The sequence below is a fragment of the Dermacentor variabilis genome, chromosome 3 (genome assembly GCF_050947875.1).
Source record: "Dermacentor variabilis isolate Ectoservices chromosome 3, ASM5094787v1, whole genome shotgun sequence".
Classification (NCBI taxonomy): Eukaryota; Metazoa; Arthropoda; class Arachnida; order Ixodida; family Ixodidae; genus Dermacentor; species Dermacentor variabilis.
This window is the reverse complement of record NC_134570.1, coordinates 216,618,552-216,632,283: the sequence shown is the minus strand read 5'-3', so window position 1 is coordinate 216,632,283 and position 13,732 is coordinate 216,618,552. Positions and strand designations below refer to the sequence as shown.

General features: G+C 47.3%; 1 protein-coding gene across 1 annotated transcript in view; it reads right to left on the bottom strand.

Annotated features, from left to right (window-relative positions):
* Positions 1–13,732, bottom strand: part of LOC142576637 (poly(A) RNA polymerase GLD2-like) — a 96,297-nt gene that overhangs the window by 51,440 nt on the left and 31,125 nt on the right. The window contains exons 3-5 of the mRNA XM_075686850.1: positions 7,921–7,996; positions 7,202–7,331; positions 6,055–6,146 (exon numbers count right to left, since the gene is read on the bottom strand). Coding sequence (XP_075542965.1) covers positions 6,055–6,146; positions 7,202–7,331; positions 7,921–7,996 — 298 coding nt within the window. The remainder of the gene's footprint in view (positions 1–6,054; positions 6,147–7,201; positions 7,332–7,920; positions 7,997–13,732) is intronic.

The window sequence follows — 13,732 nt, the reverse complement described above, 5'->3', positions numbered from 1 at the left end:
GATGATAACTTGTTTGTTCCTACTCAGCGTATAGAAATATCAAGAGTAGAAAGCAGACCGTTATATGTGGCCTTCCTAGAGATTACAGGAGTGTGTGACAACGTAAACTGCAACATCTTGTGGGATATTCTGGAAGGGGAAGATTAAGGAGACGATTGTCTACAGCTCTTGAGAGAGATTTATCTAGAAAATACCGTTTGCATTGAATGGGAAGGGATGAGGAGTGAGGTGAAAGTTGATATCAACGAGGGACTGAGGCAGGGGTGCCCTTTATCCCCACTGATGTTTATGATGTACATGGTGAGGATGGAGAGGGCGCTAGAGGGAAGTAATATCGGGTTTAATCTCTCATGCAGACAGGCAAGTGCAGTAGTAGAGCAGCAGCCACCAGGTTTATTTTACGCGGACAACATCGTGTTGCTAGCAAAGTGATTTGCAACGTCTGGCTAATATTTGTGGACAGGAAGGCGAGAATTTAGTAGGTTTGAAATTTAGTGTTAGAAAATCGGGTGTTATGGTATTCAACGAAAACAGTGAACAGACAGCGATAATACCGGGCCAGGAAATACCTTGGGTAAAAAAATATGAATAACTTGGTATATGGATAAATGAAGGCAACAGATATATGGAACCACAGAAAAAACAATAACAGTAAAGTGGAAGATAAATGCAGCCATAATGAAGTACAGATCGCTATGGTGATACAATAGGTACAAGGTACTCCAGGGTATGTGGAAAGGTGTAATGGTTCCAGGTCTTACTTTTGGAAATGTGGTTGTTTGCTCTAAATCAGGGGTACAACCAGGACTCGCTGGGAACCAAAGGTCAATGGGACGCCTCGCATTGGGTGCTCACGGGAAGACTACAAATGAAGCTGTGCAGGGTAATATAGGCTGTACTAGATTTGAAGTGAGGGAAGCTCAGAGTAAAATTGAGTATAAAGAACGGCTGAGGAATATGGAAGAAAGTAAATGGGCTGGGAGAGTGTTCAGGTATCTGTACAGGAAAAACATTGAGTCACAGTGGAGGAAAAGAACTAGGAAGCTTACCAGCAAGTATGCGGCCTGTAGGGTGAGCAAAACAGCAACAAAGAACATCAAGCGGAAAGTCAGAGAGGCTGAAATAATCTCATGGGTGGCAGCAATAGAAAATAAACCTGCCATGAGTAAATACTTAAGAGGAAAAAACGAAATTGGGAAAGAAACAACTTATGATAACTCAAAGGGAAACTAATTTTTTTTCGAAGCGAGATCAGGATGTCTTAGAACACGCACCTATAAAGTGGGATACAAAAAGGTAGAAGAAACATGTGCTTGCTGCAGTAAAGCTAGGGAAACAATGGAGCATGTTTTATTAGAATGTGAAGACATCTGGATCAATTTAGGCACCACAGGCCTCCTTGAAGCCCTTGGGTTCAGCGAGAGCAGGGAAAAAGTAAACAACTCTGCAGTAGCGATTAGTAAGAGATGATTGTAAGATTGGTGGGAGAAAAGTAGGGAAACAACTAAAAAACGGAGACCTACAAAAGCAGAGTTCGCAAAAAGGGGCCAGAAAATTTGGTTGTGGAAGTTCAAATTTTTTTCTTTTGTTTTTTTTTTCTTTTCTAACATAGGTAGGACATTAGGCAGTATAACAGCGAGGGCTTGGTAGCGCAACCCACTGCCCCATTCCAAAGGGGACCCTCATAATATCCATCCATCACAACCTCTACATTGGAGGAACCACCCATGGCAGGTACGATAGCCATTTAGCAGCATGACAAATGTCAACAAGGACTGGTGGTCAGAGGAGGTCAGTTGGTGATGGAGCCCACCTCTTGAGATGAAAAACCCTCCTCAGTTGCGCTTGCTTCTCCGCATGCCTCAGCGATGGTAACAGCTGGCCAAGACTGAGTGGCTCGATATTGTTCATACTGGGTGCTGCTGCTGCAAAAGTGGTCCACCATCCACTGTTTGCCCCTTGTCGTAAATTTTGTTTTTCCTGGCAACACGACCTGGCTTCCCTCCCGAGACCCGGGAAGGCAAGCTTGACAGTGGCATCGTCACCATCAAACTGCAGAGCCCCTCATGGCGTCTAGCTTGCCAAAATACCTATGGGAAATAGTTGAAGCTGATCTGTTTCACTACAAGAAACAAGACTCCATAGTCATTGCTGAGTACTACACAAGGTGTCATCGTCCCCGTATCCCACGGGGTCACTATCTGATCAAGCCGCAGCACAGTCCCAGAGTGCTTCAATGGTACTGACTGTAGTGAGGCATGCTGTGTAGCCCCTTTGACTGCATCCTGCATTCAGGGCAAACAAAGAGGGTATCGCTGCAAGATGTATGCAGATAGATTTTTAATGTTTGTCATGCAGATTTGTTTGAGACTGGTGTCAAGAACTCCAAAATGACAGGAATCCCATATGGACGGCACAGTGGACCACTAGTTTCAGGAGAGTGCCACTGAGACAAGTTTCTCAAATGACGAGGGCAGCAGAGGCTATGAGGACCACTGAATAGATGTGCTCATTGTTGGCTGCTGCCAATGGCTATTACGCATAGCAGTCTGAGCATAACAGTTTGGGGCTACAAGTGTGTAGCTAATAAGCCCACCTCGTGAGAGGCACTGTGAATAAGAAAAAAAAGTGCAGGCCTTGCACGAGTGAATACATTGTGCATTTGTCACTGTACGTTTTGAAATATACATGTAGTCAAGTTACTATACATATGGCAAGAACTATCAAGTTTAATGTAGCTAAAGGACATAGTTCCTGTATGACACCTTCGCATTGCAGCTGTGAAATAAATTACCAACAGATCTTCCAACACCTTCGCATCGCAGCTCCGGAATGAATTACCAACAGATCTGACAGCACAACAGCCATTTACCAGCTACAAAACTAACCTTCACTCTTTTATGCTTGCATCAGTTGCTCAACAAGTATGTACCGTATTTGTACTATTTCACACATTGTTTTTTTTCTCAAGTGCTCTAGTGTTTATATAACAGCATATAGTATATAACATAACTCCTACGAGAGTTATAGGGCCCCATCTTTATACCATGCCCCACGTACTTAACTTCATGTGATTAATAAAAGAACTTGAACCTTCACTGAGAGTGCGTCTTCATCGTCGTCGACACCCAGTTCACTAAGTTGTCCTCAGATTCTGCAGAAGTGGCAAACCCACAACTGTTATGCACATCTTGAACAAAAAAGTATTTTGCTAGCTTGACAGTAGCAGCCATTATGCTGTCCGTGGGACCCTTGCACTAACTGAGTATGGCTGTACTCATGGTTCCACAAAAGAAGCCACTACAAAGGCCATTTTCTGTAAAGTATTTTTCTACAGTCAACAACAGCCTAAGAAGTGGCAAATACGATGTTCAACTCAAAGGAAATACTGTAGATGTGCCAGATAATTGCATTCACTCATTTTGGCTTAACAGCGGTGGAGACTGACTTTCCATATCCCTTGGCAACTATCTGAGTGTGGAGGCACATTGCAATTTACACCCCTGTCAAGCAAGCAAGTTAAGTTCACAGAGTGTCACTCGGTTTAAGTGCACTTTGCCAAATCTAAATGCCACGAGTGGAGTGTCACAGGGGAGCATTCGGAGATGGCGTTGTCAGAAGCAAGTCCTTTTTGCGTGCAGCGGAACGCGAAGAAGCTTTTGCGGCCTGAAGAGTGGGACATTCCCGGAAATCGAACTCGGCCTGACGGAGTTCGTATGCCAACAGCAAGCCGCGCATCTAGCTGTGAACGTGGAGCTATGCAGGCAAAAGCAAAGGAGCTTGTAAGAGAAAAAGGGCTACCCAACTCCGCTTTCAAAGCAAGCAAGCACTGGATTTATTGCTACATGTGCCGTTCTGGTTTTTCCTAAACTGCCGAACTTCGATTTCACAAAAGCTGTCCGAATCGTTCGAAGAGCTGCTTATGGCTTTCCAGCACCACATTATTTCCAAGAAGTCCAAGAACTTCCAGCTAGGGCAAATCGGCAATGCTGACCAAATGCCGGTTTATCTGGACATGCCATCACCCCTCACTGTGCACGAAAAGGGTTCTAAACAAGTTTATGTCCGATCCACTGGCAACGAGAAAATGCAAGTTACCGTCATGTTGTCGTGCACGGCAGACGAATGCAAGCTCCCGCCCTATGTCTTCTTCAAGTGCAAGACAGTGCCTAAAGGTGAAGAGCTGCCAAAAATGCCACTGTGAGATGCCAGGAGAAAGGCTGGCTGAACGAGGATCTTGTACTCGACTGGATAAAGTCCATGTGGTGTAGGCAGCCCGGCGCACTGTTGTCATTCCCGTCCATCGTCGTGCTGGACGCATTTCATTTCCATTTGGCTGACTCAGTGAAGAGGCTGTTGCGTGAATCTGGCACTGAACTCGTCATTATCCCGAGTGGGATGACGTCTCAGCTGTGCTTACACGAACAAGCCATTCAAGGGCGCGGTCAAGCAGTGTTACACAGATTGGATGTGCTCAGGTGAACCTGCAGTGACGCCGACTGGGCAGCTGAAGCGGGCTTTGCCAGCCGCGCTATGAAAGTGGATTGTGGACGCATGGGCCAGCATACCTGAGGACCTTGTGCATCGTGCATTCAAGAAGTGTGGCATCTTGAACACGCTTAATGGCACAGAGGATGAGTACCTCTGGGAAGATATGTCCGACAAGGAACTATCCGGAGAGTGCAGCTAAGGAAGACAACGATTGAAGTGCAAAGTGCAAGTTAAATAAATGTTTTCCTCAGGTATTTCTAACTCGTATTATATGTGGATAAAACTTTCTTTTTCCATTTTGCGTCCCAAAAATTTCACCTTGTACTATAAGCGGGTTCGTGTAATACGCGGGTTTTTACGGTATATGTTACGGTATGACGTGTGACAAACTTCTGCTAATCTTCGTCTTACTGTCAACCAGAGGCAATTATATATCGCAAGTCGCCCCCCCCCCCCCCCCCGCAAAAAGAGAGAAAAGGAAACGCATGCACGGCGGCAGCATCTTTCCTATGCTCACCCCTGTGAGCACTAAACGAGCGAGAAACAGGCGGCCGCCCTCTGAATGATTAGTAATGACATAGCCATTAGTTTTGCAAGCGCAAGAAACTGAAACTGCCTGCGGAACAAAATCCAAACTACCGCCGGCCCACACGTGCGCCAATGCGTGAGCGGTAGTACATAGACGTGCTGGAGCAAACTAGCTCTAAAACAAACCGTGCAACGAAAACCGAGAGAGGGAGGCCTGACAAAAAAATTCCCTGTATTCCCACATAGTGGCAGCACATGCCAGGAAAGAAAAAATTCGGAAATTGATGCGCTTTTTAAACATACAGATGGCGCCGTAAATACACGGCATCGACTGTTTTGGACTTGTTCACGGCGCCGTATATTTACGTCATTGACCCTTAAAGGGTTAAGTGTCACTCAAGGTACTGAAGTGCACTCTCCGTAAGTGCACTTAACTTGCCCGCTTGACAGGGGTATTAGTTGGAGGAGCTCATACCCAGGCTGCAGTCCAGTATAGATGAGTTAAAAGCCCACGATACTGTTAACATGCCAGCAACATTATCAGCTAAAGATGATTCCACTGAAAAATCTTATCTGCTGCTATGCAAGTCACTATATATTGCGTGGCAACACTTATGACAGTAACAGAATGAGTGCAATGGGAGGCAACCAAGTGCGCAGATAATGGAGCTGCAGATACATTAGGACTGACCTAAATAATATTTTATTTGGGCTGCATTTACATACCCTCTTTTCCCTATGTTTGTGCACTCACATTGCTCAAAGCCAGTGCTGCCTCCAGCGGGCTTGTATCAGGAACAACCTAGTCTCTGCCAACAGAGCACAAATTATCAGCAAATATTTTGTTGTCGCACACTTTTATGATGCATCACCACAGTGTTATCTTTATCACCTGCCTCCTTCCCTTTCCCTCTTCAGGGCAAGTGCTTGTAAATGGACCTAGGCCAGAAATCCACATTCTTTCTGCTGCTTTTGTCGCAGCATCAAGTGAAGACACTGCAGTGAAGCTTCCAGCATAATGTGTCATACACTCACCTGGTCCTTGGTGAGCACGAGGCACATGTCCGCATCGCTCGTGTTGGACCCAAAGCCAGTCAGTGAGGATCCCACAATGTACAGGCCACACACTGCACCAACAATCAACATTTAATTTAGGGTGAATAGTAAAGCACATGTTTATAGCGACTTCTCATTCCAGGTGGGATTTAACATTGTTTATGATGTCACTTAGACCACTTAAAACTTATGTCGCAGGAGTCAGGCAAATCTGCATTACGAGCGGTACTGCAGTATAAAGGTCAGACCACACGCACAGATGCTAAAGTACACAAGCTCGCGTCTGTGCAGCTACGTATGTGCCGATGATGTGGGACAACTTAAGCGGGGTTCAGTTTCAGACATGTCAGTGCTCGGGCTGTCTCACCAAGCCATGCACTTGGCTCGCAGCTATGGCCTCGCTGAAGTTCATTGGTGTCATGCGAGAGAGTGCTTTTTTGTGCTCATTTAACAATTCTGAAAATAAAAGTATAACGTTTTTAAGTATTTAGGCATTTTGAAGCTATTGAAATGCACCGTCAATAACAAAGTACAAATATTGTCTGCGATCTACGAGCCTGTTGTAGGTGCAAATCACCGTTCCTCGCATGGCACAGCAAAAGCAAGTTTGGCAAGCTTTTTTTTTTTTTTTGTCATGGAAGTGAGGAAAGTGATGAAAGGAATGAAATGGTGCATCTGCTTAAGAATGGTTGGTGCGTGCAGACCGCTTGGTTTATATTGAAGAGTTGTTCACGCAGCATTCGACAGATGGTAAGCGCAATCATTATTAGCTAGACTTGGCACTCGACATATCGCTGCGGCAAGTTCGGGGTGCGATCATTACGCAGGAAATTTTAAAAAATCGAATTTTGACGACAAAATTCAGGGGTGCGATAATTACGTGAGTGCGATCATTATGCGAGTAAATACGGTAACCGAAATTTGCTGTGTGGCTTGGTGAGGGGCATACATTGATCTCTATGGGTATTTCAAGGATGATTTCATTTACTTCATTACATTTACTATTTCATTATAAAGAGGTTCGAGTGAGGATGGTTTTTATTTTCAAAAGCTGAATGGTGTGACCTTTTCTCCAGACATTCTCTTGCAGAGAAGAGACGTGCACCAACCAGTTGGTAATACTCACATGGAAAAAGGGTGCGTAGCTTTCCGTGCAGGCGCTCACGCAGTTCTAGTTTTCGTTTCAGCAGCTCCTCGGTATGCTGGTACACCTGGTAGTGGGCCCACAGGGCTGCAGACACTGACGCCCATTCATCCTGCATGTACATAGAGACGCTGTAATAAGTAGTTACACATATACTTCAAGTGACCACTTGGTGTCATATCCAAAAAATGGTATGCAATCTTCATTGGCCTCTGGGCCACGACGTACGCATCCCGTGTTTTCATGAAAAATGGCAGAACGTCCAGAATAGTCTTTTGCCCTTTAGACTTTGTCGACACCTGCACAAATGATTGTATACAATCAAGGTGCGGGAAGGAAGCTGACTATTCCGAGTGCAGTCTGGTGCAGATCTCCGTGCTTTCCTGGGGCAAGACCATGTGACACATTTAGCACTCTGCCAACCTATCATGCTGTAGTCACACTGTAACTGTGATTTTGTTGTGTGTCTGTCACTTACATCTTGAGCACCAAATGAGGACGCAACAACACTTTGGTGATGTGATGCAGGGCAGCTTTGAAAGCACAAGGGAAAAGGCAACAATGTAGCCCAGTAACTGTCACGAGCAAGAAAGCTTCCAATTAACCACTGCTTACTGGCAGCCAACTTAGCCAAGCAAATATAGACCGCGATTGATTTCAAGCAGCAATTTGAATGTGTTGTGCAGCGTATTGGTTCCTACCTGGCTCTGCCGGTCTGCTCCAGGGAGGCGCCGCTTCACTTGGGGCCTTTCCTCCTCCCGGTCATCCCACCTGCGCCTGCATACAACACCATGATCTGTCAGTGCACGATTTACCCTGGACATGCTGGCACATACGGCAAAGAAGGATTTGTTTCATGAAGCTATTCATTTTGCCCATTCCAGACAACGTAGGCTGGACTTAAGCAAGTATTACATGTTCGACTGTACAAAGCGGCTGTGGCATATTGGTTACAACACCATACTTCAAAGTCATGTGAGTGCAAACATTTTCTAAGTACACTTTAAAACAGATCAGTAGTTGAATAGGCTATTTCTATTACATTCGTTAAATGTGACAGCAATGTCAGCATTTCCAAGTTTCCTAAGCAAAACACTTCAAGAAAATAGAGAATTTGTAATGTGTGTTAAGGTGGCGATGCCACTCCTGTAGCACACGCTTTGCATTTTAGACAATGTATGCGAACACACTCTGATTTCTGCATGCGTTAGGCAGATGTAAGCCACAATGCATTACTCTCTGTACTGTCGAATGACACGTAGCAGTATTGCCCAGCATGAAGCGTTGCCCAATGGCAATCAAAACATAACGAGGCAAAAACAGCCTTTTTGCTGTACTAGCCTCCATTGTACTGCATTTTGTGGGTGTTCAGGCTAACGCCTCCGCACACGGCTAGCTAAGATGTAAGGAGACATTTAGCTTGTCCCCACTCCACAGCGCTCGCAAAGGGGCACCACAGCGGGTTCGCTGGCTCACCAGCAAAGTGCAGAGACCACTCCAACCGTGGCACAAACGAATGGGGGTTTATTTCTGGTATGTACAAAATGTGTGTACAATACAGGAGTACAGCACTAGGGTGGCAGTTGCAGACTGTGGGTGAAAGCTCCCAGCTAGTGTGCTCCGCCACATCGGCTCTTCTGAGCAGGTTCGCCACACAGAGAAGGGCTGCCTTGCTCAGAGGGGCGTGTGACCAAGTGGCACGTCCGACAGCAAAGAGCACCAAAAGTTAATGTGTCGGGTGAAGGCCCCTGCGTACCCCTGATGCTGAAGGAGAGAGAAGCCGAAGAGGTAGCGAGAGGGGCCCGCTCCTTAGGCACTGTTTCTACGCGCGGCGCATAGCGTAACGTGAGCCGCGTGCACAAGCAGCAGGCTCCGCGTTGAGCGGGGGAATGGCCCAAGTAGCGTGTGAACACGAGATAGGGGTCCAAAAGGGTCCCCGCAATTAACAGCGAAACCATTCAGCATAATGAAATGCAGTTTGCTGTGGCTTTAAATGAAATTTCATACAACCTTTCTATGCAGAGATATTGGATATAAAGCAATTAGAACTTTATATAATAAATATAGGCAAAACAATAAATGTTTAGCAATAAATCTCTTTTTCTTTTCAATGTAGAACATCAATGCTTAGCGATATTGTCACAAGGTAGTGATGGTGAAGAAAGCAGCCAAACTGGGAAAGATGAAACTAGCATCTTATTGGACGAATTTGTGCCCTCAAAAACAGGCTACACTCCAAGAACAGCGACAGCGGCGAACACAGTCGGCGATCGGCCAAAATCTGATCAGCAGGCCAAGCGCGTCGGCTTTTATACATCAGTCGTCAAATGTTCCAGAGTAATCGCTGGGACCCGCGTGCCTTCCACAAAGTTCTACATTATTCGTGTTGCGCACACATGCAATCAGGTTACAGAAGGTTCGGTCACAGACAGCAGATGGAAGCATCAATAACATTCCAGAAACTTCCTATACATGCAGGCGCATCCTGCGCTGTGCAATAACATTTGTTAGGCGGTGAAACGTGTCGCCCAATAAAGACAAACAAGTACACGTGTCAATACCCCTCTCTTAAAAAGCATCCACCCGATGCTGCAAACGAAAATGATAAAGAAAAACACCCGTAGCAAAGAGAACAACAAAATAAGGAACTTCGTCAGCATCCGTAATATGGTTTAAGACGCACCACATGGACCACTTCAGATCCTGCGCGGCGGCGCTGTGAATGCAAAATGCCGTCTGGCACGACCTCATAGTCCAGTGCGCCAATACGTCGAATGACCTTGTAGGGTCCAAAATAGCATCGCAATAGTTTCTCACTCAGCCCTCGTCTGCGTATCGGGGTCAAAACCCAAACACGGTCGCCGGGCTGGTACTTGACGAAGCGTCGTCAGAGGTTGTAGTGTCAGCTGTCGGTACACTGCTGGTTTTTGATCCGTAGGGGGGCAAGCTGTCAGGCTTCTTCAGCGTGCTGGAGATAGGTAGCGACGTCAAGATTCTCTTTGTCAGTGACGTGCGGCAGCATGGCGTTGAGCGTCGTCGTCGGGTTCCTGCCGTAAACCAGCTTAAACGGCGTGACATGTGTTGTTTCTTGCACCGCCATGTTGTAAGCGAATGTTACGTACGGCAGGACGGCATCCCAGGTCTTGTGCTCGACGTCGACGTACACCCGTGAGCAAAAGTATATGGACCACGGGAGCGCGTGCCAAACTGCATCGACATGCTGTCTACTGACGCAGTGCCTGCTGTCGAGAGGGCCGCTAGAGCAGCGGTGCACATGCGCGTTCCATCATATCTGCTGGCCTGACATGTAGCTGACGTGGTTATGGTGCTCATAGACTAAACGTCCACTGGGCGTCATTTTATCTGCTCCGTCGCATCTGGGCCATTGTTTTACCCAGCGGCTGCGGCTGGGCTGGCATGCGCGTCCGCCACGCTTCGCTTTCATTCCTCCGCCCCGCCCCCCCCCCTTTAGGGGTACAGTCGCCGACCGATTTTCCGGACTCCAAAAATTCGGACAGCTTCGCGGCACCGCCATTCTCCCCATAGACCATAATGTATAACAACTGCCGAAAATTCGGACACCTTAAAACCTCTCGTCTGATTTTTCAGACACTCCTTTAGCTAACTCGGTCGAGAGCACCATGCACCGACTCTGACCGGTGCATGGTTCGACTTGCTGAACGCCATTTTTATTTTGAACGGAGCTTCCTTGCTTCCCCACGAAGTGGCGCTACTAGAATCCCCGCTCATCATCATCGTTTCTGCCTGGTTAGATAGAGCGGCTCTGCAGCAGTTCCGGTTTCAGCTTAGTAAGCCATGTCAAGACAATCCAGCAGCTGATTTGTTTCCTCGCGCAAGACGCAGCGAGCAGGCCGCGTTTTTCGTTTGTGCGACTGGTGTCGGCACGGTGGTGTTTGCTTTGTGTGCTGTGTCGAGGTTTCGGTGATCCAACGCGGCATACGTAAACATCGCGTCAAGGGTCTAATGGCGCCGACAGTGCCCGCGCAGACTGCGCTGGGGAATGCCGGCAAGCAGGTGCCGGGAGGCCTAAGATTTGTTGCCTTCCGATGTGCTCCCTACTGACGCGGAAAATGTTCTGCCGAGACCTACGCAGTGGTGGCATTGCGATTCCGGACACCGTCTCATTTGACCACGACCTACTGTATAAAGGGCGACCTGCGCATCCCGTGGTCGCCTACGGCAGCGCGCGGCCGAAGAAATACCACGTGATCATTGAGTAGGGACCAAGCGTGCCGGTAGAGGCCGCCAGTGCTCACCCTCACAGCAACGCCCGAAACGCTCCGGCCCTGCCTTTACGAGTACGGCGATGACGGTGAAAATTCGTAGAGGAGCTGCAATAAACTCGGCATTTCACATTATTGACAGGGTGCGGCTAGAAAAATGTGCGCCGATACATGCGATACATGCCCCAGATATTTGGTATCTTCGCTGTGCAGTGCAATGAAATATTAAACTACTTTGAAGGCGCGGCCGCGCGGCTGCTAGGATTGAAATAGTGTAATCCCTTAGAGCTTTTTTTCTCCCTCATTGTCTGCTAAAATGTTGGTTAGTGCTGTGGTGCCAATAAGGTCTGGTGCGCACTTTCCGCGCTAGCCGAGGTCTGAGCGCGCCCGCACTTCATTCTCCCGTAGGTTTCGCTAGTCGCGAGCCGGACGCAATGAACGCACTACGTACCGCTTTGCAGGGCCCACGCGTTCCTTTGCTGCATTCGGCACGTTCACTGAAGTGACGTGCCGTTGAGAGCGCGGCAGAACGTGAGTGGTTTTAATTGCAGTGCATGTCACAATTGTAAAAATGTGCTGTTACTGACATATTTATTTACGCCACTTTACCAAATGATAACGAAAGTCTAGCTTGAAAAATTACAAGGGCGCTTTATTGTGCCATCACACAGATAGTCACTACACTTCAAGCACTTTTCTGGAGTTGGGCTTTTGAAACGAAAAGCTTCGCTACGCTAGTCAACACCGCGCTTCGCGCGAGCTGGCGTATGTCGGAATTTGCTCCGTAAGCGTGTTCGGAGTCGGCGCTGGTGGCCACTGCCGCGCGGTATGCGTCGTCGTTTGACGTTCGCCGCAAGCGCGTGTTTATCGCGGAGGCCGACTATATAACCGCTTGCCAGAGAACAGGCATGCGCATTCAACATGGAAGGAGAAGAGAGTGATACTACCGTTACAGAGAGCTGTGTTTATGGCTGTGCAGAAATCGCAAGACAATGTGCCCAACAACAATGAATAAAGAAGATTAAAAATCCAGCATAACTTATGGTATATATCATTCATAAGCAATTTGCATCACTACACAAGGCACACGTATAGCATAACCATAAGCTTACCAAAGCATATCCATAAGTGAAACCGTAAGCATATATAACCATAGGCTAAATCATAAAGCATAAGCTAAACCATAAGCATATCCATAACTTAAACCACAAGCATATCCATAGGCTAAATCATAAAGCATAACCATAGGCTGAACCGTAAGAATAATCATAGGCTAAATAATAAAGCATAACTATATAAGCTAAACCATAAGCATCACGTACCGAACCTTTTCGCTTCGAGATATCCAGGCTCAACCTTAGCTAAGCCCCAGCCATTTTTTTTGTTAAGGTTTCAACCATTGGTTTCTAATATCGGTCACGGGAACTCATGAAATGAAATTCCTCTTGATGCTCGGCCGCTTGACTTTCACAACGGTATGCAGAAGAAAACCATCGTGCATGGAGAAGCCGCAAACGCGAAAGCCGGCGCCCACGGGGCTGAGAATCACAGTGTCACTGAAATAGAATCTGGCAATCAAGGTCTAGCGACACCAACAGATCACCAAGCACTCAGCTAATCGACTGTTTCGCGCGCGTGCGTTTGTGTCCTTCCGTGCTCTCGCTGAAAATGCTTGCTGTCCGTGCGTGCGGCCGGCCACGGGGTTGGGGTAGGTGGGGGTGAGCACTAGCGCCACTGTTAGCGGCGGTGGTTTGGAAAACAAAAAAAAAAAGCCACACAAGCAAAAGCAAATCAGCGGCGCTGGCGCAGCGCCGCACGCGCAGGTCGCCCCTTATACAGTAGGTCGTGCATTTGACAGTTTCATAGGTGCTGACACTGCTGTATTGACATGCGCGGAACTCGACGACGGCAAGATCATTCGTTAGGTTTCTGCTGCGCCGCCGGATGATGACTCCGAGTCGGAAGATGACGCACCATGTGCTACGCTGCCGTCGCATGCGGAGCGTGTACAAGCAGTGACTGTGCTTTCAGCCGCCAATAGTGACCGTACGACCCTCTCCGAGATTCAGGCTTATCTGATTGCGCGTAAACGGAACAGCGTGCAACGGCGCATTCACGATTTCTTCCAAGGCTACTGCCGAGCCCGAATAAGTGCGTGGAAATAAAGGATTTCATTTTTTTTTTTTCTTAATCTGCTTTTTCGGACACCTGTTTATTCGGACATTTTCGCAGTCCTCGTGAGGTCCGAATAAACGGTCGGCGACTGTAT